Genomic DNA, 19,470 nt, shown 5'->3' with positions numbered 1-19,470 from the left:
TAGATCCAGTGTTGAGCCTGGCTGAAAACATCCTCATTACATTACTACATATAGGTAATATATGTAGTATATCAGGAAGGCTATGCTGGGAAAATGGCATAACTCCACATTATGCAGCAGGTTTTCTCCATCATGGAACCTTCTCTTGGACTTCAGCATTTAGCAGGATGTACCAACACCTTTCATGAATGGCAGTTATTTTTCTTAGCAATAGCAGTAACATTAAGAAGACAGGTATCTTTATTTGTGTCTACGACCAGCAGCCTGACCTCAAAACTATTCTCCCTCACTGCCACTACTCCTTCTACAACTGACTTTCAGTGACATTTAATATCCATGTTAAAGAATTGAGAGAAAGTTAAAAGAAGTATTTTCTATTAATGAAATACAGTGCACAATGGATCTTTTATTCTGTGGTAACATTTTAATTCAAGGGAACAAGATGCTACATGTTGCAAGGTTAACAAAGCATTGCTGTTTAGATTATTCATAATTACAAAGGTCATATGTATTTGAAAAGTCCATAATTACCTCTGTTAAGTGATGCTGAACTGTTTATATCCCCAGTGATGAAGGAGGATTCTGATTGCTTTCGAACTGTGTCATTCCACATCCTGCGAATTCGGCTCTGCAGAAGCACAAGAAGAAGGAGCAGAAGATGAACATCAAGCAGAGGATCCATAGGAAATAATGACCTGCTTCTTCCTGTTTCTGTGGAGATGGCTTCTGGCAGTGCAAGAAGTAAGCAAGGTGTTTTGATTTTCTCTCTGAAATTGTTCTCTCTGGGCAAAGAGCTCCCTGCTTTTCCTAGAGCAAGGGTGGACAATATGCAGCTTACATGAATGACCTCCAGAGCTGCCCAGAGTGGGTCAAGTTGAAAGTCTTGGACCTTTTGTTTGACTTGGGGAAACCAAGTGCATTAAGCCTTTCAGAAGCTCACGCACTTATAAGACCACTTAACCACTGGAACAAGGGTGGAGGGGGGAAAGAAGTCACTTGTTCTTATTCAAGAGTGTTATGTTAAAGTTCAAGACAATTTTCACTTCTTAGAATTCATCAAAAATGGAAAAAAGATTTATCATTTTCAGCTCCCCTCACTCTAATAATAACACAACTTCATGAACCCTTCTTTTTTGTCCCTTAAACAAGGTAAAAAGTAATAAAGTGGACTTCAAGGCAGAAAGTTGTCCAAAGCTATGCTAAAATGTGAACAAATCCATCTAATCCACTATTTTTTCCCCAAATGGGAAACTTGCAAGGAGTACAAGTGCCAGTGCTGTGGAGTAGTTAAGATGTTGCCTTCAGTTTACCCTTAGCCACAGAACATGAGTGGGCCTCCTCAGGGTGCCTCCGATCAGAGAATGTCGATTGGTGGCCCCCAGGGGGAGGGCGTTCTCTGTGGGCGCGCCAGACCTATGGAACCGCTTGCCGGTTGAGCTCCGGATGGCCCCCGACCTTCGCTCCTTCCGGCGCGATTTAAAAACCTATCTATTTGAACAATCTGGCCTGGTCTGATGGGTTTGGGGTTGGATTTAGTTTTAACACAGTTTTATTATTGTATTATATTGGGCATAATTATTTAATCCCTTTTAACTTCTTTTTAACTTTTGTATTTATATTTTGATATTTATTGCCCTGTACACCGCCCTGAGTCCTTCGGGAGAAGGGCGGTATAAAAATTTAATAAATAAATAAATAAATAAATAAACATTCCTGGCTGAGTTAATGTTGGTCCATCTCTCTTAGTCCAATCGCACAAGTCATTGTTGTGGGAAAAGATAAGAGGAGGAGAAATGCTATATATGGTGCCTTGAGCTCCTGAATAAAAAAATCAGTTAAGTAAATAAAAACAAAAGAGTTTCCTACTTAGTTAATGTCATGAAAACATAATACTCATTCAACATCTCCAAAGTTCAGACTGTTACTAGGGAAATAGGTAATGTTGTTGTATGCAAGTATCTGAGAGAGGTGCTTGTAAATGTAAATGTTTCATAAATTGATATATAAATTGTAATGTATGTTCAGTTCCCAAGTCTAGAATGTAATGAGGAGAAATATGGGATACCTGATGCTCTATGTCTAAAATATTCTGAGAGAAAATTAATGCAGTAGTTTGGATTATATTTTTCACTAGCTACATTAATAATTCACTTGGAATAAGTTTCAGTATTTACCATATACCTTTTTTGGCATTCAATTATGTTAATGAAATATAATGCATATATACATGTAAACAATTTCAGTAAAATAAAATAATAATTCTCAAGCTGAACTCAAAGGACAAGTTAATTTTGGCACTTTTTATGCCATTCTTCAAACAAAGCTAAGATGTATACCTGGTGAGAAACCTGAATTTAATTTAAATTTAAATTTCAGCTTTCCTCTAAAGTAATTATATTTTATATGTTCTAGTCTTAAAAAAAATAAAGGGAAAAAAACTTCATAAAGCAATCACAAGTAGCTGAAGACAAGCACCCCCATATAAAAGTGGTTCAACTACCACCCTGCCCCAAAGCCTGGAAGAGCAGCCAAGTATTTTATAGCTTCCTGAAAGTTTTCAAGGTGGAGTCATCTGGATCTCAATATCTCTCTGTGTGTCTGTGTGTCTCTCTGTGTGTGTCTGTGTGTGTGAGAGAGAGATTCCAGAAGACAGGTGTCATCACAACAAAAACATGTTTGTACAGTCCCACAAGATTACACAGCTTAATCAACAGGACCCAAAACATGTTCACACTGCCAGATTTCAATGGGCAGACAGCAACAACTGGAGGCAGGCTGTCCTTCAAATAACCTGATCCTATGCCAGGAAGGTCTCTATGGGTGATAATTGACAGCTTGAATTGCACCGCCAATTGATAATCAGTTCATTTTGTGGAGCATTAGGCAGGATAGTTCCCCCCCCATGCCATCACTTTGCTAAACAACTAATTCCCACATCACTGTCAAACTACTTAGTAGGGCTTTATTACTATGATCTTTCTCATCTTTCCTATTACCTACTCCTTATCATCTTACGACTATAACTTTGTTGCTTGTATCTTACAATTTATATTGTTTTATTTACTATCCTAGTATGATTTATGTTAGTTGCTTATTTAGTATCCTATGACCATCACTAAGTCTTATAGGATATGATTTAAGATGAATGTAATTTATGATTGTAATCATGATTTATCACTTATTGCTTGTATGTACACTGAGAGCTTATGCACCAGAGACAAATTCCTTGTGTGTCTAATCACACTTGGCCAATAAAGAATTCTAATGAAGCCTGCCATCATTGCCTGCACTGTTGCATTCTAGTTAACTGTAGCTTTCAGATAAACTTCAAAGGTAGCCCCCAGGTAGAGTGCATTACAACAATCCACTCTTTAGTGGCTAAGACATGAAGGATCTCTCAGGCTAGGAAAGGGCACAACTGCTACATAAGATGTATGTGTGCAAAGGCCCTCTTGGCCATTGCTGTCATCTGTTTGGTAAGCATGAACTGTGAGTATGAGTCACTTGGTTGTCTTTGGTGGCTATAGAAATTGAATGAATGAGAATGAATGAATGAATGAATAAATAAATAAATAAATAAATAAATAAATAAATAAATAAATAAATAAACAAACAGAACAGAATCCTCAGTAGTCCACCATAGATGAGCAAATGCAATCCACCTATGACAAAAAATGCAAGATCCCAAGATGCAGGGCCCAAATATTTGCAGCTACTCATTCTTGTTAGGATTGAGCGTCATTGTGTTCCTCCCACATCCAGACCTGGGTAGCTTTCAGACTTTGGGACAAGACCTGGACAGTATCACTTGGATGGGCTCCGCCCAAGATGTACAGTATGTAAGGAGAGAATTTAGCATGTTTCCTTATGTCCTTTCCTGTTCACTCCCCTGTAAATACCAATAGCTCTTTGTTGGCTCACTGCTTTTTAAAAAAGCCCTAAAACACACTTTTTTAAACAGGCTTTTAACTGAATATTTTTAATTTTGGTTTTAATTAATTGGCTTTCATTCTGAGATGTTGGATAGTAGCAAAACAAGTTTAAAAAATATTGTTCATGCATAAGAGTAAAATGAGGTCAGCATGACTGCTAAAATTATTATACATTATATAATTTAGTAAAATATCAATGTCATTTTATTTATTTATAAAATGTTTATAGTTATAATCTCTACATATAAAGATTTTTTTGGTCTTTTTCTATTAGGAATTGATATTAATATAATTTCAGTAATTCAGGACTGTGGAAATAGAGGGTTATTACAGGGTAAAAAATTGATTCATGTTATATGCTGTTGGTCTCTCTCTCTCTCTCTCTCTCTCTCTCTCTCTCTCTCTCTCTCTCTCTCTATATATATATATATATATATATATATATATATATATATATATATATATATATATATATATATATATATATATATATATATATCAACTCAATCTACCTAACAGGGATATATATATATATATATATATCTCAACTCAATCTACCTAACAGGGATGTTTAAGGAAAAGATGTGGGACATCACATACTGTACATTGCCTTGAGCTTCTGGAGAAAAGGGTGTCAGTTACATGAATAGGTCTGTAATAAACCTGCATGCCATAACTAACTGTTGCAAACTATTTCATTAATCTGTGCAAGAAACAAATGTCAATTATTTCCTAAAGGTAAAATGTTGCTATTGTAATCCAACAGAAAGCTCATTTTTCCCCTGCAGAAATCAAACCAAATTAAGAATATTGTTACTGACTGCTTCAGAAACTTGAAAAGTTGTGAAACAGTTCTGATGTTATGATTAAAAAAATTGCATGCAGTAAATAAAATATTAGAGGCTCTTTCTTGGTAGAGGCCTGAGCCTTAAAAATTCTCAATACTTCTCTGCTACTTCCTTAGTGTAAGCTAGAAAAATCATGATAAGATTCATTCACACCCTACTTGAGCTTCCTTCTCTCACAAGCATACTTCAAGATATTTTTTTTTCAAATTTTGATAAAGATGTCAGGACCCACCCCAATCCACGTCTTAGGAAAACAAAAACTCTTGGAGTCAGTTCTAGTCCAAAAGGAATTTTTACTAGGACATGCTTGGTTGTGGAAATACAAGACAGGACTTGGTATTGTTTTATAAACTGAAACTTTATAAAGAGTTCCCAGTTCACACCCCCCTTCCCTCAACCCCATTTGGTCAGCCCCCCATCATTTTACTTCGTGTCATCCCTTTTGTGGGAAAAAGGGAACTTCGAATCTTTATGGTTATTGCCTTCTTCTTTACAGATTCAAATGGAGACACAGGCCAGATGCCTTCTTCCCTAACCCTCCCTTTTGTTCCCCCAGTTCAAAAGGTTTCCCTTGGTCTTTGAAATAACCTAAGGCAGGCTGAATCCACATGCGCTCCTCCTTCCTCAGGAGATGGCAGAATCCATGGGCGGGGGGGATAATGTTTTAAACATATATTTATGAATGTGATATAAATGGATTCTGACAAAAGATTTGTCAAAAGTGAAGCAAGTAAAGGGGTGGAACACAAAGAACATCAGTGAACAGGTAATATTTTGCATACCATTTTTTATAGATGGCTTTGTCTAACCTTCCAAATCTGCAAACTGAGATGGCAAAGATGAGGTTCCAAAAGTAACCATTTTAGCCTGCAAATTCTGCTTAAGTTCTTCTAATTTTGCTGCATATCTCCCAGCACAAACCCCACCCTTCTGCTTGTGAAATTCTGGGTCAAAAATCCTTTCACAAGGTATTAATGACTTTTAAATGATGTTAAGGATATGAATAATATTAACATTTTATGAAAGTTTTATCTGTTCTTAGCATCTTTGAAAAGAACATTTGCTTTTTATATATTTATTCTTATTGGCTACTCTGTATTTTTAACAATAAGGAACTTCCATTTAATTAATGAACAATTAATTCAGACTAACAATCTGGGTAAGAAACACTAGAAAAGCCAATCACATTTGCAGGAGTGCAAATTACTTAGAAAAAGCCTTGGAAAATTTAAAAGAAAAAGAATGATGCTTGATGAATAGCAATATTGGTACTTTATAAGCCTTTCCTAATATTGTCAGAGTGGAACCTGACTTGAAGGCAGCTTTGGTTTTTCTTAGGGCCACTGACAGCATCTCCTCCACCCTCCCCCACCCCCATCAGTCCCTGGTATTCAGGGCATTGCCTGGACCTCCAGCAGATCAAATATCTAACCAGTGAGAACCATGTGGAAGCAATGCCGTTTAAAGTATCATGAGCTGTTAGGATTTCATGTGTTCCAACCAACACTTTAAACCTTGTTCATTCTATTAATCAGTGGGGAACCAGCATTATGTGATACTATTTCATAGAAGTCCATTGAATGCCAAAGCAACAAAATGTGCATTCTGGCATAGTATTGTGACACTACACTGCCCTTTAATACTTGTGTCATGACACCAAGTGCATGCATGTAGTTTGTGTTGCTTTTTTGCAGTGGGTTTTATCAGCTCCCTCACACCCCAGAGATGCCCAAGTGCTGTTTCCTAAGTAAAGGTAAAAAAAGAAAACTCCTTATGCATTTTAATGCAATAGTAAATTTGAAAAAAACCCTCATCTTTCTTGAATCTGTTTCTGTATTTTACCAACTAAAAACTTAAATGTTGAACGATCAATGTCAGGAGAGTGGAGAGATGAGTCTCCGGTGTGGTGCCCATGAGCACAAGTTGACCCACCAAATCCTTCTTGATGGGAATATAACATCTGTAAAGCAGCTAACATGAAGCATTTCTCAGCACTCTGTACCAAGGTTTTTGTGGGGGAAGTCAGACCAGAGCTTTAATATACACTTTCCCTTTCTGCAATAGGAAGATTATATAAAGGAAGAGCCCTTGTTTGCAGGAGAAGAGAAAGACCAAGCCAAAGAACGTGGCAGACGAATACTTGCTAAACAGCAGAAGATAAGAGTTATAGCTCCAGTTTGGGGATGGGGACATAGGCAGGGAAGAAGGCAACCTTTTTATTATAAAATTTTTTATACAACTGAGTGTTCAATCTCGTTTGTTCTAAAACATTCTTCCTAAAGTTGTTTAACCTACTCATGTATTCTATCCCTATGCCACTAGTCTTATCGCTTATAATCCAAGATCCTATTTTATCTCTTAACCAATAACTTACATTTTATGCTATGTTTTCTGTCCTATACTTATTGCACTATATATATTTTTCACACTGAAAACCTGCTTCCAGGTCACATGCTGTGGATGAGATAGAAAGAGCTATCTAGCACTTGATCCTGCTGTCCGATAGGATTTGGGGTTTTTTCAAAGACTCTCTTCTGCTGCTAATAACTGCTCTAGGCCTGAAGCTGTGTCCTTAGATACATTCTTGAAATTTCGAAGGAATAGCTAGTCCAGTGGTGGTGAACCTATGGCACATGTGCCAGAGGGGGCACTCAGAGCCCTCTCTGTGGGCATGCGTGCCTCACTCTTTGGCTAAGTTTTTGCAGGAAAAAGCCATTTCTCAAGCCCCTGCCTAGTCAAAACAAGCCTCCGAAGCCTTCCCTCCATTTTAAATAGCCCCACCAGAGCACAAATACTTCAAAATCCACAATGCCAAACCTTAACCCCCACCACACCCCAGGGCATCCACATTCCTTCACTAACCTTCTTTCCAGATCCGTTCTCCATGTGCAGGGCAACAAAAGAAGTTTGTGGGACTAAAAAAAAGAGATCAATCTGACCTTCCAACTTCTCATGAAAAAAAAAAGATCTTGCAAAGTTGGAAGGTCTGGTTGAACTTTTTTTAAAATCAGTAGTCCCACAAGCCTCTTTTGTTATTCTGCACATGGTGGCAGAGAACAGAACTGGAAAGGTGGTTAGTGAAAGGAAGCTTTGGGGCAGTGAGGGGAGAGGTGTGCTCTGGCCTCCACTGCCTCACTCTACAAGTATCAGGGCTTGGAGGCTTGTTTTTGCCAGGAAAAAGCCATTCCCCAAGCCCCTTCCTGGTGAAAATGGAGCCAAAGCACGCCTCATTCTTACTGAGAGCAATCTTGCAAAAACAAGGATGACGAAGGACAGCACAGTTAGTTCTGAAAATAAAATCCTTAAATAAAAATAAAATCCTACTGCTAAGCTTGTAAGCCGCCCTGAGTCTTCGGAGAAGGGCGGGATATAAATGTAATTAAAAAAAGTGTGGAATTCTCTGCCAAATAATTTTAAGTCAATGAAAACACTTGGGATTCCTTCCCTTACTTTGTTTGGATCATCTTACGCTTGTGAGCAGCTGTTTTCAGCTTTGAATTATATCAAATCTGACACCAGAAACAGACTAACAGATGACCTGAGTGCTGCATGTGTTGCTGTCAAACTTACAAAGTATGAGCCAAGGTTAGATAAATTATCAGCATGCATACAACAGCAAAAATCACATTAATTGTTCAAAAGCATGCCAAGTGCAAACTTTTACCTTTCAATAAAAAGTTGCTTGTATCATTGAAAGCTTTGTTACTGTATTTTTCTTTTAAGACAAAAGATGTTAATGTATGATGTATAATGTTTTTTTCTAAACTAAAACCTCAGTATTCAGGTTAAATTGCTGTGTTGGCACTGCGATAAATAAGTGGGTTTTGGGTTGCAGTTTGGGCACTCGGTCTCTAAAAGGTTCACCATCACTGAGCTAGTCTTTGGGTTGCTCTTCAATGCCAGTTCTGTGAGTTGTTTTCTGGTTCACTACCAGTGACTGAACTTCTTTAGAAGCTTGGGGGTCTTCTGATGTCCCTGGGCCACTGCTGTCATTCTGGTGTCACTCTCTCTCCTTCATTGCTGCTTCTGCTCTCTCCTAGCTCTTCAGAGCTTCACCTTCGGGGCTTCAGTTTTCTTTCTTCGTTTATCTCTCTTCCTTCCCTACAATACAACCTGTTCTGATGTAGTCAAGACCTTTATAAAGGGTAAGCACATAATAGGAAACCCCACCAGTATTTTGTCTTTTTTTTAAAAAAATGTGATGTCACTATTTTAGTCTTTTCTGGAAGCACATTATATAGGAGATGGACAAGTTAAGTCTGAGGCAGCTGTTGATGTTTAATAACAGGAGCAAATAAAGAAATGAGGGACTTTGAAAGGAACATAGAGAAGGCTGAACTGTTTCATGATATTTATTGTGAAGCAGGTTGGGAGAATAATGGAGTAACTTCATGGGTCTATTACAAAAAAGGGGCTACAGCATTAGAAGTTGGACTATAGAACAAAACATAACATCTGGTTGTGGGAAGGCATTCTATTCAAGTTATTCAAGTGTCCAAGCAGAAATACCAAAAAGGGGAGGGAGGGAGGGAGAGAGAGAGAGAGGGAGAGAGAGAGAGAGAGAGAGAGAAGAGAGAGAGAGAGAGAGAGAGAGAGAAGAGAGAGAGAGAGAGAGAGAGAGACTTTCCTATTTACAACAAATTTTCCCCTCTCTCTAACACTGTTCATCCAGACAATTATGGACACTTCCAGATGACAGACTGTTCCATTATCCTTTTTTTTCTTTATTTCAAAATTAGAATGAATGAACCAGGACTGTTCATATCATTTCACTCATCAAGACACTAGAAACATTTTATTATGGCTAATCTGACCAGATATGGTAGCAGTTGATAAAGTTTCATTCCTGCCCACCAAGGTAAGCAAGACACATCAAAGCCATTCAGTGCTCATCTACTGGCCAGGAACGGACTTCCCCATCTTCTCCATTTTATATTCATAAACAAATCCCTTCCCAGAAAAATAAAGTAAATTAAGTATCCCATCTTTCTATAATAGTGGCATATTTGGGGACTGGATGAGACGAAACAGGCTCCAACTCAATCCTAGCAAAGCAGAGTTGCTATGGGTTCTTGGACCCTGTGGAGACAAGGATTTTCCATCTTTAGTTGTGGATAGGGTTAGTGTAGACCTGGTGCACAATCTGGGGCTCCTTCTAGACTCATCGCTCCTGCAGTTGGCAGGCCATGGCTAGGAGAGACTTTGTACACCATCAGGTTGTATGCCAGTTGCATCTGTTCTTGCTCCTAGAGGCACTGCTCACAGTAACTCAAGCCCTTTTAACCTCTCATTTAGATACTGCAAATGTGCTCTGCATGGGACAGCCACTGAAGAAGATTCAAAAGCTTCAACTGTGGCAGAATGAGGCTGCGTGAGTAATAAAAAGTGCCAGATAGACAGCACATAACACCACTTCTGCATGAGCTGCACTGGTTACTGGTATGTTCCTGGGTGCAATTTAAGGTGCTGGTTGTCACCTTTAAAGCCCTACATTGTTTGGTACTTGGTTACCCAAGGGGTCGCTTTTCCCAAGAATTTCTACCAGTATTTGCTATATTTTACACATCTTTTTTTAGCCTGTCTTCTTTTTACTGGTTTCAGGATGTGCTTTATGTATGTGAAAAGTCCAGTCCTTTCTCATCATCTCTCACTTGCTTTAACCATTGATATACCTGTTGTACATGCACATAGGAAAGGATGAACCAATCAGGATTTATATGTACTTGCCCTTCTCATTGTACGCAGAATGTATGTTGAAACTGTGACCAGTGAACAGAAAGATATGTGTGTGCCAGTATCTCCATAGAGTGACCAATAGGAAGACAGATATTGCCCCAATAAAATTAAGTGCAGGTATAAGTTGGAAAATATCACACATGAAGCAGATGAGACAAGGAAGCTCAATTGCAAGCTGCCATCCATGCTGGGGCAGGGCAAGATGAAACTGATATGATCTGTTCAAGCCTCTCAATGAGACTGATGAAGCATTGCCTGCCTATGGGTAACAATTTGTGCGGAAGAACCCAAAGTCACACCAATCTATCTTCATTCATTCATTCATTCATTCATTCATTCATTCATTCATTCATTCATTTATATTGCTTGAGTGCTAGCGACTTTGAATGGTTGACATTGAACAAGCATGAGGCAAAGCATGATAATTTCCAGAGGATTTTGGAGACATGATGAAAGTTTGAGTACCAGAGCAGTAGTGGAGGGCCTTCTGTACCTTTGCAGGCTGTGGCTTTCATATTTACATCCAATGATTTGCTTGTAGCTGTGATGAGTAATTGCAGTAAGCCTTTTTTAGTAAATGCCTAAAGCATTTACAGATACCCATCACGTGTCTTCCCCAAGACACATAAGACAACTCTGAAGGAAAAGCTTAGGACCCTCAAGATCAGGGGACCAAGACTATGGGAAAACCAGTTGCAGGGACTCATTGTTAACTGTATCTTGCTTATTCCTTGCTTATGTCCATGTCTCCTTCCAAGGATTTGTTAATGTTTCTAGAAATAAATTATATATGAAAAAAGATAATTGCATATCATCAAAAGTGCTGTGATGTGGCCCTCAAAGAGAAATGAAGTGGACTAGAGGGACCTGTGCCTAGGCCTGCATGACAGGCACACAAAAAATGGCACCCCTGCCCAAAATGAGCTTTTCATTTTGAGCTTTTCAAAGTTCTGAATAAGTCATGATGACAATGCTTTTAAGACTGTATTTTTATAATATTTTATAATATTTTCCATGTATTTTTTCCTGTTAGCCATATTGAACACATTTTTTCCAAAAGTAACAATGGGATGCAAGTCCAATTAATAACAACAGCTAAGTAATTTTTTTCTCAAAACACAGAAATTTGGGGCAGAATCTGGCATGCAATGAAAATCTTATATTTTATAAACCCCAGTCAGCCCATTTTATATTGTATAAGCAAACTGTTATAGAAACTGAGCTGAAAAGAACTCTAATAATTATGACTGAAACGTTAATTATTTGGGCAAGGTAACAAATTGTTCAACTTAAGAAATACTTTTTACCTGTGATCCTGTGGAGTACCGTCCAGGAGTTCGTGACCCAGAAGTTTTTCCTGAGCCAATGGAGTTCTCTGTACTTTTCCCACTACAACAATGTGTACGCAGACATTTCCCATATTCTTTACGTACCTAACAAATTAAATTGTGATATTTATTAGCAGGAAATACATTCTTCAATTTTGAAAATTATTATATGTGTGTATATTGGGAAATTGACTCAACTATAATTGTTTCTGAATATCTATTAGGGCTGCTACTGTCATATGTTAAAATATATAGTATTTGCTATGAAGGTGTTCAATTAAAAATCCAGACTTTTCAAGGAGTAATAAGAAATAAAATTTTGGGGGTACAAAAGGAAAGCCTATCTAATTCAGAAATTTCCATTTTCTTCTACCAATATGCTCTACATCTTTGTATTTATGGTTCATTCATTAATATAATCACCTTTCAACATAGATAAGTACAACATGATTGAATTTTTTAAATTTTAAAATATAAACCAGCAAAATGAAAACATAAAGCAAAGTAAATCCACCTAAAACTTCTTCGTAATGAAGTAGAATAGAACAATGTATCCTATCTATGGCTATGTAGATCAGAAGAAATATAATCAGGATCAGAGTCACATGTATTTCTTGCCAACTCTATTCAATTTAATTTCTCAGCAAATTATTATTTGTAATATAGTCACTAAGATGCAGATATTTTTATGCTTTATGTTTTTAATAAATTTACATGAAAAACCTCTATATTCTATTAACTGTTAAGTCAATATTTATTTGTGTTTAGCCAGAGTCCATTGCAATAGAAATGTATAAATACAGGGGGGAAAAACCAGAGCATAAATTGGGAAACTAAGAAAAAAAACCTCACTTAAATAAATTTTCCTATTATTTGTTTTAAATTTTGAATATTGTGTTTTAGTTGCTCCTTGAATATTCAATATGAATAGAGAAGTAGAATATAAATTCAACCAATCAATCCTTAATAAATAAATCAACTGCAGTTCCAGACAAACACAACTTTCTGGCTATTAATGCAAGCCAATCAAAATGATTCTCAACTACTTTTAAGTCAAGTTCCATTCCATGAGGCCATTTCATTGCTGACTAAACTCTGACAAGAAATTTCTTCTTGATTAAAAATGTTTCAGCTGAATTTTGTGCTAGTTGGAGATAGCAGCTCAGAAGGACTTAATGTAAATAATAAACCAATGTTTTGGTTTATTAATTTTCTACCTTTCTTTTCCTACAATAAAAAAGTGACTTATGACAAATGATTTGTGCCCAGTATGAGGATGCGAGAGAGTAGCTCCATTAAAAAAATTCAGAAAGATCATTACTCCTAAATTTCATTTCTTTCATTTTCTATATTTTAATAATCAGATTATGGTTATAGCTATTAACTGAGACCTAATAAGAAATCTGTAAGTGAAATACAGCAATGAAAAGATAGAATTTCTTTAAAAAAAACATGAACAATAGAAAAGGAGAAGTTGCACTGATTATTAAGAAATATCCCCAGCTTCTTAGAATTAAAGACCAAGAGAAGCTGGATATTGATGACATAATCATATGCTTATAAGAACTTACCGATACCTCGCTGCCATTCCTCCAAATTAGAATCTTTCTTAAGAATCGGTATCAATAAATTTGTTTGGGCAGGGAAAAGGCCACGAGTTAAACTTAAGATTATGCAGGATACTCGTGAGAGAGGTGGTCTTAAAATGCCTAATCTTAAACTATACTATGAAGCTGCTGCATTAGTAGGAATAAGTGATTGGATTAATTTGACACAAGAGAGATTATTAAATCTTGAGGGCCACGATTTGTTGTTTGGCTGGCATGCATATTTGTTGTATGACAAGAAGGTAGACAATGTGTTTAGAGTGCATATTCTAAGACAGGCATTGTTGAGAGTTTGGAAGAAGTATAGACATAAGCTAGATTGTAAAATACCACTGTGGGCAATTCCGAAACACGCAATAGAAAATATACATGCTGGTTTCAAACATGATGTGACTACGTACAAGGAGATTCTGAGCTTGGAAAGAAATGTTTGGAGTTTGAAATCATATAGCCTCTTGCGAGAAGAGAAGGTTGTTCAAAATTGGTTTCAATAGCTACGGGCCAGGTGGAAAGAAGACCAGAAAATTGGTTTTACAATGACTGATGAAAATTTGATAAAGCAAATTAGAAATCAGGGTCCAGCACATATCAAACGGATATATCTTGCATTGATAGAAATTGACTCAGAAACAGAGCTTGTTAAAGATTGTATGATTAAATGGGCCCAAAATATCCAAGAAGTTGTTACAATGGATACGTGGGAAAGGATTTGGGTGAGGAACGTAAAATTTACACAAGCTCAAAATCTAAGAGAGAATTTTTATAAAATGTTTTATAGATGGCATTTAGATCCTAAAAAGCTTGCAAGTATGTATCCGAATTATCAGCCTAAATGTTGGAGGTGCGGTGACGAAGACGCAACATATTTTCACATATGGTGGACTTGTAAAAAGGTTAAGGCTTTTTGGATAAAAGTCTGGTGGAACATGCAGAAGATTTTTAAACAGAGGATAAAGTTTTGTCCGCAACTTTTTTTGTTGGGAATAATTACAGATGCAACAGTAGTGGACACTAAGTTGATGTTGAATTTAATCACGGCAGCAAGACTCTTAATAGGTCAGTATTGGAAGAAGGAGGAACTGCCGACTATAGAAGAATGGACTTTAAAGGTTTCTGACCTGGCAGAGATGGCAAAGATATCGGCCTATTTGAAAGATCATTCGCAAGAACGCTATATTATGGAGTGGAGAAAATGGATTGAGTATATCCAGAACAAATATGGGACTAAAAAGTTTCATGTAGCATTTGAATAAGTCTTTCCTTCTTTTCTCTTTTTTTTTCTTTTTTCTCTTTTTTTATATATTTTATATTAATAGTGTTTGTAGTTATCCTATATGAGCTAGAGAGTGATAGATTTTAGAGTTTACGGTTGTTAACATATGGTTGTTTATGATTCTTTTTTTTTGTTTTTTATACCTTGTACTTAGCTCTGGGAAGTCGGGGGGGGGGAGGGGGGGAGGGGTAAGGAGGGAGGGATAGGGGAGGGGTAGGGGGGTTTGTTACAGACAAAATGTATGATAAAACTTTTCAATAAAAAAAAAAGAACTTACCGAAAGAATTACTAACACACAGTCCAGGTAAAATAATGCCCATGAGATCACAGAAGCACCCAGACTCCTAGTAAGCTAAATATACTAATATACTAAACATTTTTAATTCAGCATATCCTAGAGAACTGTTTACTTGTCTAAGATTGGAAGGCTCCTGCTTCCCATTTAGAGTAAGGATCAATACTGTATAGTAATGCTTTCTCTTCAGTGGTAGCTAGACGTCTCTGCCAGAAAGCCTTTATATTCAGTTACTCACTTCTGAAGTAGAATGCTTCAGATTCGGAAATCCTATTTAGTTATTTTGCATTTCTTTTCTCAATTGGACTTTAAAGATATTGAAGGAGGAAATATTTAGCTAACATATACTTTATTTTGGCATCTGAATTTCACCTAGAACGTGCCCTTGTTGTCATTTGATGTATTTTATTGGTGAACTTTTCAAGAATACCTAAAGAATTTAACTGGTCTCTTGTAAAATGGTTAGAATTGTGCCAAGTATAACACCAAATTCCACACACACATTCTACCTGGAAGTGTCCCATTTGTGTTCCTATCATTTCAGAAAGGTGTCCAAAATGAAATTCCTAATTTCTGAGCTCAAAACAGAACTTCTTTGAATTTGAAACAATTCTAGAATAGTTTCTAGTATAGAATATCAATTGATTTGGTGAGATTCTTTTCTGAATTTGAGAAAATAGCTTTACAAGACACCTGCTTAGTAGAAGAGGGTGACTCATTACAACACCCAGGTTTTCAATGCTGGTACACCTCTGCCCAAAAATTAAAGTATAAAGGGAGAGCTTCAGGGGGATTATGTATTGCAATAGTAGGGTGAGAAAAAGAAGAGGGAGTCAAGCTATTTTCCAAAGCGCCCGAAGGCAGGACAAGAAGCAACGGATGGAAACTAATCAAAGAGAGAAGCAACCTAGAACTAAGGAGAAACTTCCTGACAGTTAGAACAATTAACCAGTGGAACAACCTGCCTCCAGAAGCTGTGAATGCTCCAACACTGGAAGTTTTTAAGAAGAGACTGGACAGCCATTTGTACGAAATGGTATAGGGTTTCCTGCCTGAGCAGGGGGCTGGACTAGATGACCTCCAAGGTCCCTTCCAACTTTTTATTATTATTATTATTATTATTATTATTATTATTATTATTATTATTATTATTATTATTATTATTATTATTATTATTATTATTATTATTATTTACTGACCATGAAATTCAAATATAAAGATTTTGAGCTTGTACTGGTAAATGTTTATATTGCATCAAATACATCCTTTTATTATATGATATGATTACAGTCAATATAGTGAACTTCCAAATACATTTTTGATAATCATCATTGGCATTCAAGAGATAAAGATAATACTGCTGATCTAAACTTGACATTGCTGATTTTTAAATATGATCTTCAAATTCTGGTAGGCAAGGATAATGATTATGTATACCCATCTACCTTATACTCAAATGTGTTAGATTTAATTTGTGTATCAAAAAGTAAAGCCGATGTTCTCAGAGGTCATTGTCAATCTAAGAGAGAGTGATCACCAGCCAGCGAGTGTGATTGTCCTAATCTGTTTGGACTTAAACTCATATAACATGGGTTATAACTAACTGAGAGGTGAGTCAGAATAAAATAAAAGGTTAATATGGTCCAAAGTATATCTATAAAGGCAATGCTGTATAGTCTCAAATCAGAGAACACTATCAGTTGGGTTTTAACAGTCCACTCACTCATGGCTGACAAACAATCAGTCTTTAATGTATTCATAAATTTGTACCATAGGTTGAGAAAAAAACATCTATTAACCAAACCCTCCTCCAAAAGTTTCCTTATAGATAGATCTCCCTGGTTTGACAATGATGAAAAAGCAATTGAAAACACAGAAGAGATTTGCTCCGAGGCATTCCTTTGTACATATACAGGCTAGGATGCTGTCTCTAAGAGGATATAAAAAGCTTGTTAAATCAAAGGTGGGGGGGGGAGAGCCATGCTGCTTCAAATTGGTCAGGACATGAGCTGTCAGCAAGAAGTCATAATTCAGCTATATTTTGGCACTCTGTAGCTGGGATCCTGAAAGAATGGAGATTCATATTCAATATACCAATCACAGTTGAGGATTGGGAAAATTATTATCATCACCTGTTTGCTCTCTGGAACCTGTTGAGAAAGAGTTACTAAATAGCAATTTACTACCAACTGAAATTATACCCCTCTGGCCACCAGTATTAGAAAATGAGATTAAATCTATTACAAAAGGTATGAAGAGCAATGAATACAGCTCCTGTTGAAGACTTTCTACCAGCCAAGCTATTCAAAAAATACCCAACCACGGCCCCCTCTCTTGGTGGGTTTATTTATACATATAAATAGCACCTGCCATACTGCAGCCAAGGGGAAGATGGCAGTTGTAGTTCCTAAAAAGGATCCTAGCAATTACAGGCTCATGCATCTAACAGATATTGTGGCTAAAATATATGCCAGGTTCCTCTTGAGGAGAGTTGAGAGCTGGGTAGCTGACAAGTACTGCACATTCTTGCAAAAGAACAAGCTGGTTTCAGGCACAGTCAATCCACTATTGCTTTGTCTTGAACCGTCTGATTACTAAATATGTCAGTTAGGGGACACAGCTGATTGATGCCTTTATAAACCTTAGTTCAGCATTTAAGTAAACAGAAAAATATTATAGAGGAAATTGAAATTAACTGTCCTCAATACAGAACCCAGCCTGCTTGCACTGACCAAAGTCCTTTATACAAATAGTGTAAAGAGTATACTGTAAATGGCTTCAGGGTGAGGATTAGGATTAAAGAAGTCATGACAAGGAGGACACTGCCTTACTCACAAAGGGGTAAGACAAGGGTGCATAGTTGCACCACTGCTATTCACTCTATATGTTAATGACTTACCACGACTGATGAAGGATTCTGAACTACACATGACTATGATAGCCAACATATGTTGCTATATGTTGACAATATGATTTTTACTATTCTATTTTGGGTTGCATTGATTGTTAAGATTTGGCTACTACTGCCCTAATAATTCTTTGATTATTAATACATCAAAATAAAGATCATGTTTTTTTAAAAAACGCCATCTCAGCCATTGATGGCTATTAAATGGCGAATCAACTGAGCAAGCCAACATCTTTCCTTATCTAGAGTAGTCTCCTATGAGACTGGATCTTGATACCCTCATCATCAAAGGAGTTCACTCCGAGAAGGGCAGATAGAAATTCAATGTTAAAAATAACAAAGCATTATGATTCAAATTCTTTAGCCCCAATTATTAAGGCATGCAGAGTCAGTACTACACCTATGTTTTTATATGGAGATGAAGTTTGGGGCTTACAACACATGCCATTACTAGAGCAAACAAAATCATACCATCTGAGTAGTATTTTCAGTGTGGATAAAAGGACCTCAGCTACTGCAGTTAGAGCTGAATTAGAAATTTAAACTATTTGTTCAATCAGGTCATACAATTACTGATGCAAATCAATGCTATGAAACTGACAGATCACAAAAATTGTGTCTAATAGAATAGGCAAAAATTTCAATTAGGGACCTTTTCGATTGCATAACTGACAAATTATATCAGGAATATATGGTCTGTCTCTGGGAGACAAGAGAAAAGATTTATTCACAAAGAATTTAGGATATACTAGATACTCCGCAGTGGCTCAGTGGGTTAGGACGCTGAGCTTGTTGATCAGAAGGTCGGCAGTTTGGTGGGTCGAATCCCGAGTGAGCGCCTGTTACTCATCCCAGCTTCTGCCAACCTAGCAGTTCGAAAGCACATAAAAATGCAAGTAGAAAAATAGGGACCACTATGGTGGGAAGGTAACAGCGTTCCGTGCACCTTTGGCGTCTAGTCATGCCGGCCACATGACCACGGAGACGTCCTTGGACAAGCGCTGGCTCTTCAGCTTTGAAACGGAGATGAGCACCGCCCCCTAGACTTGGAAATGACTAGCACGCATGTGCGGGGGAACCTTTACCTTTACCTTTTTAGATACTCCGAAAGATACAGTTAGCCTCAGTAAACTGGCACATTGAAATGGATTAGCTGTTTTAAACACACCTTTCAAATTACAAAGTATTAAATACAGAAATGCTCAAGAACTTTAGGGAGGTATTTACTTGAGTGAGATTTAGGCAGCTGGACACAATGATTAAAAATGGAAGGTTTCGCCAAGTTTCTTATGATGAATGTATTTGCTTTTTTTTTTTAAAGGTCTAGAGATAGAGGAGATAGCACAAATATTATTTGAATGTCAACTGTATAAGAAAGAGAGAGTCATATCTTGGACTCCACATTAGACAAACAGCCTTTTGGGATCTTTGCATTAAAACAACTTACTTCATGTGAGGTCAGAACTCCAAAATTATATATAATATGGCCCTTTATCTGAACAAAACAGCACAACTGAGAACTGCATATGTGGATCTGGTTGGT

At 37.0% G+C, this 19,470-nt stretch overlaps 1 protein-coding gene across 17 annotated transcripts in view; it reads right to left on the bottom strand.

Annotated features, from left to right (window-relative positions):
* ADGRL3 (adhesion G protein-coupled receptor L3) overlaps positions 1–19,470 on the bottom strand; it is a gene marked incomplete at its 3' end in the record, with an annotated part of 400,329 nt that overhangs the window by 94,113 nt on the left and 286,746 nt on the right. For all 17 annotated transcript variants that reach the window (XM_081321797.1, XM_081321796.1, XM_081321791.1 and 14 more), the window contains 2 exons: positions 11,824–11,949; positions 532–628 (listed from right to left, as the gene is read on the bottom strand). In XM_081321797.1, coding sequence (XP_081177923.1) covers positions 532–628; positions 11,824–11,949 — 223 coding nt within the window. The remainder of the gene's footprint in view (positions 1–531; positions 629–11,823; positions 11,950–19,470) is intronic.

The sequence above is a fragment of the Vipera berus genome (assembly GCF_964194415.1).
Source record: "Vipera berus genome assembly, chromosome: 2".
NCBI classification, from domain to species: Eukaryota; Metazoa; Chordata; class Lepidosauria; order Squamata; family Viperidae; genus Vipera; species Vipera berus.
The sequence above is the reverse complement of the archived record's forward strand: the minus strand, read 5'-3'. Positions and strand labels throughout refer to the sequence as shown.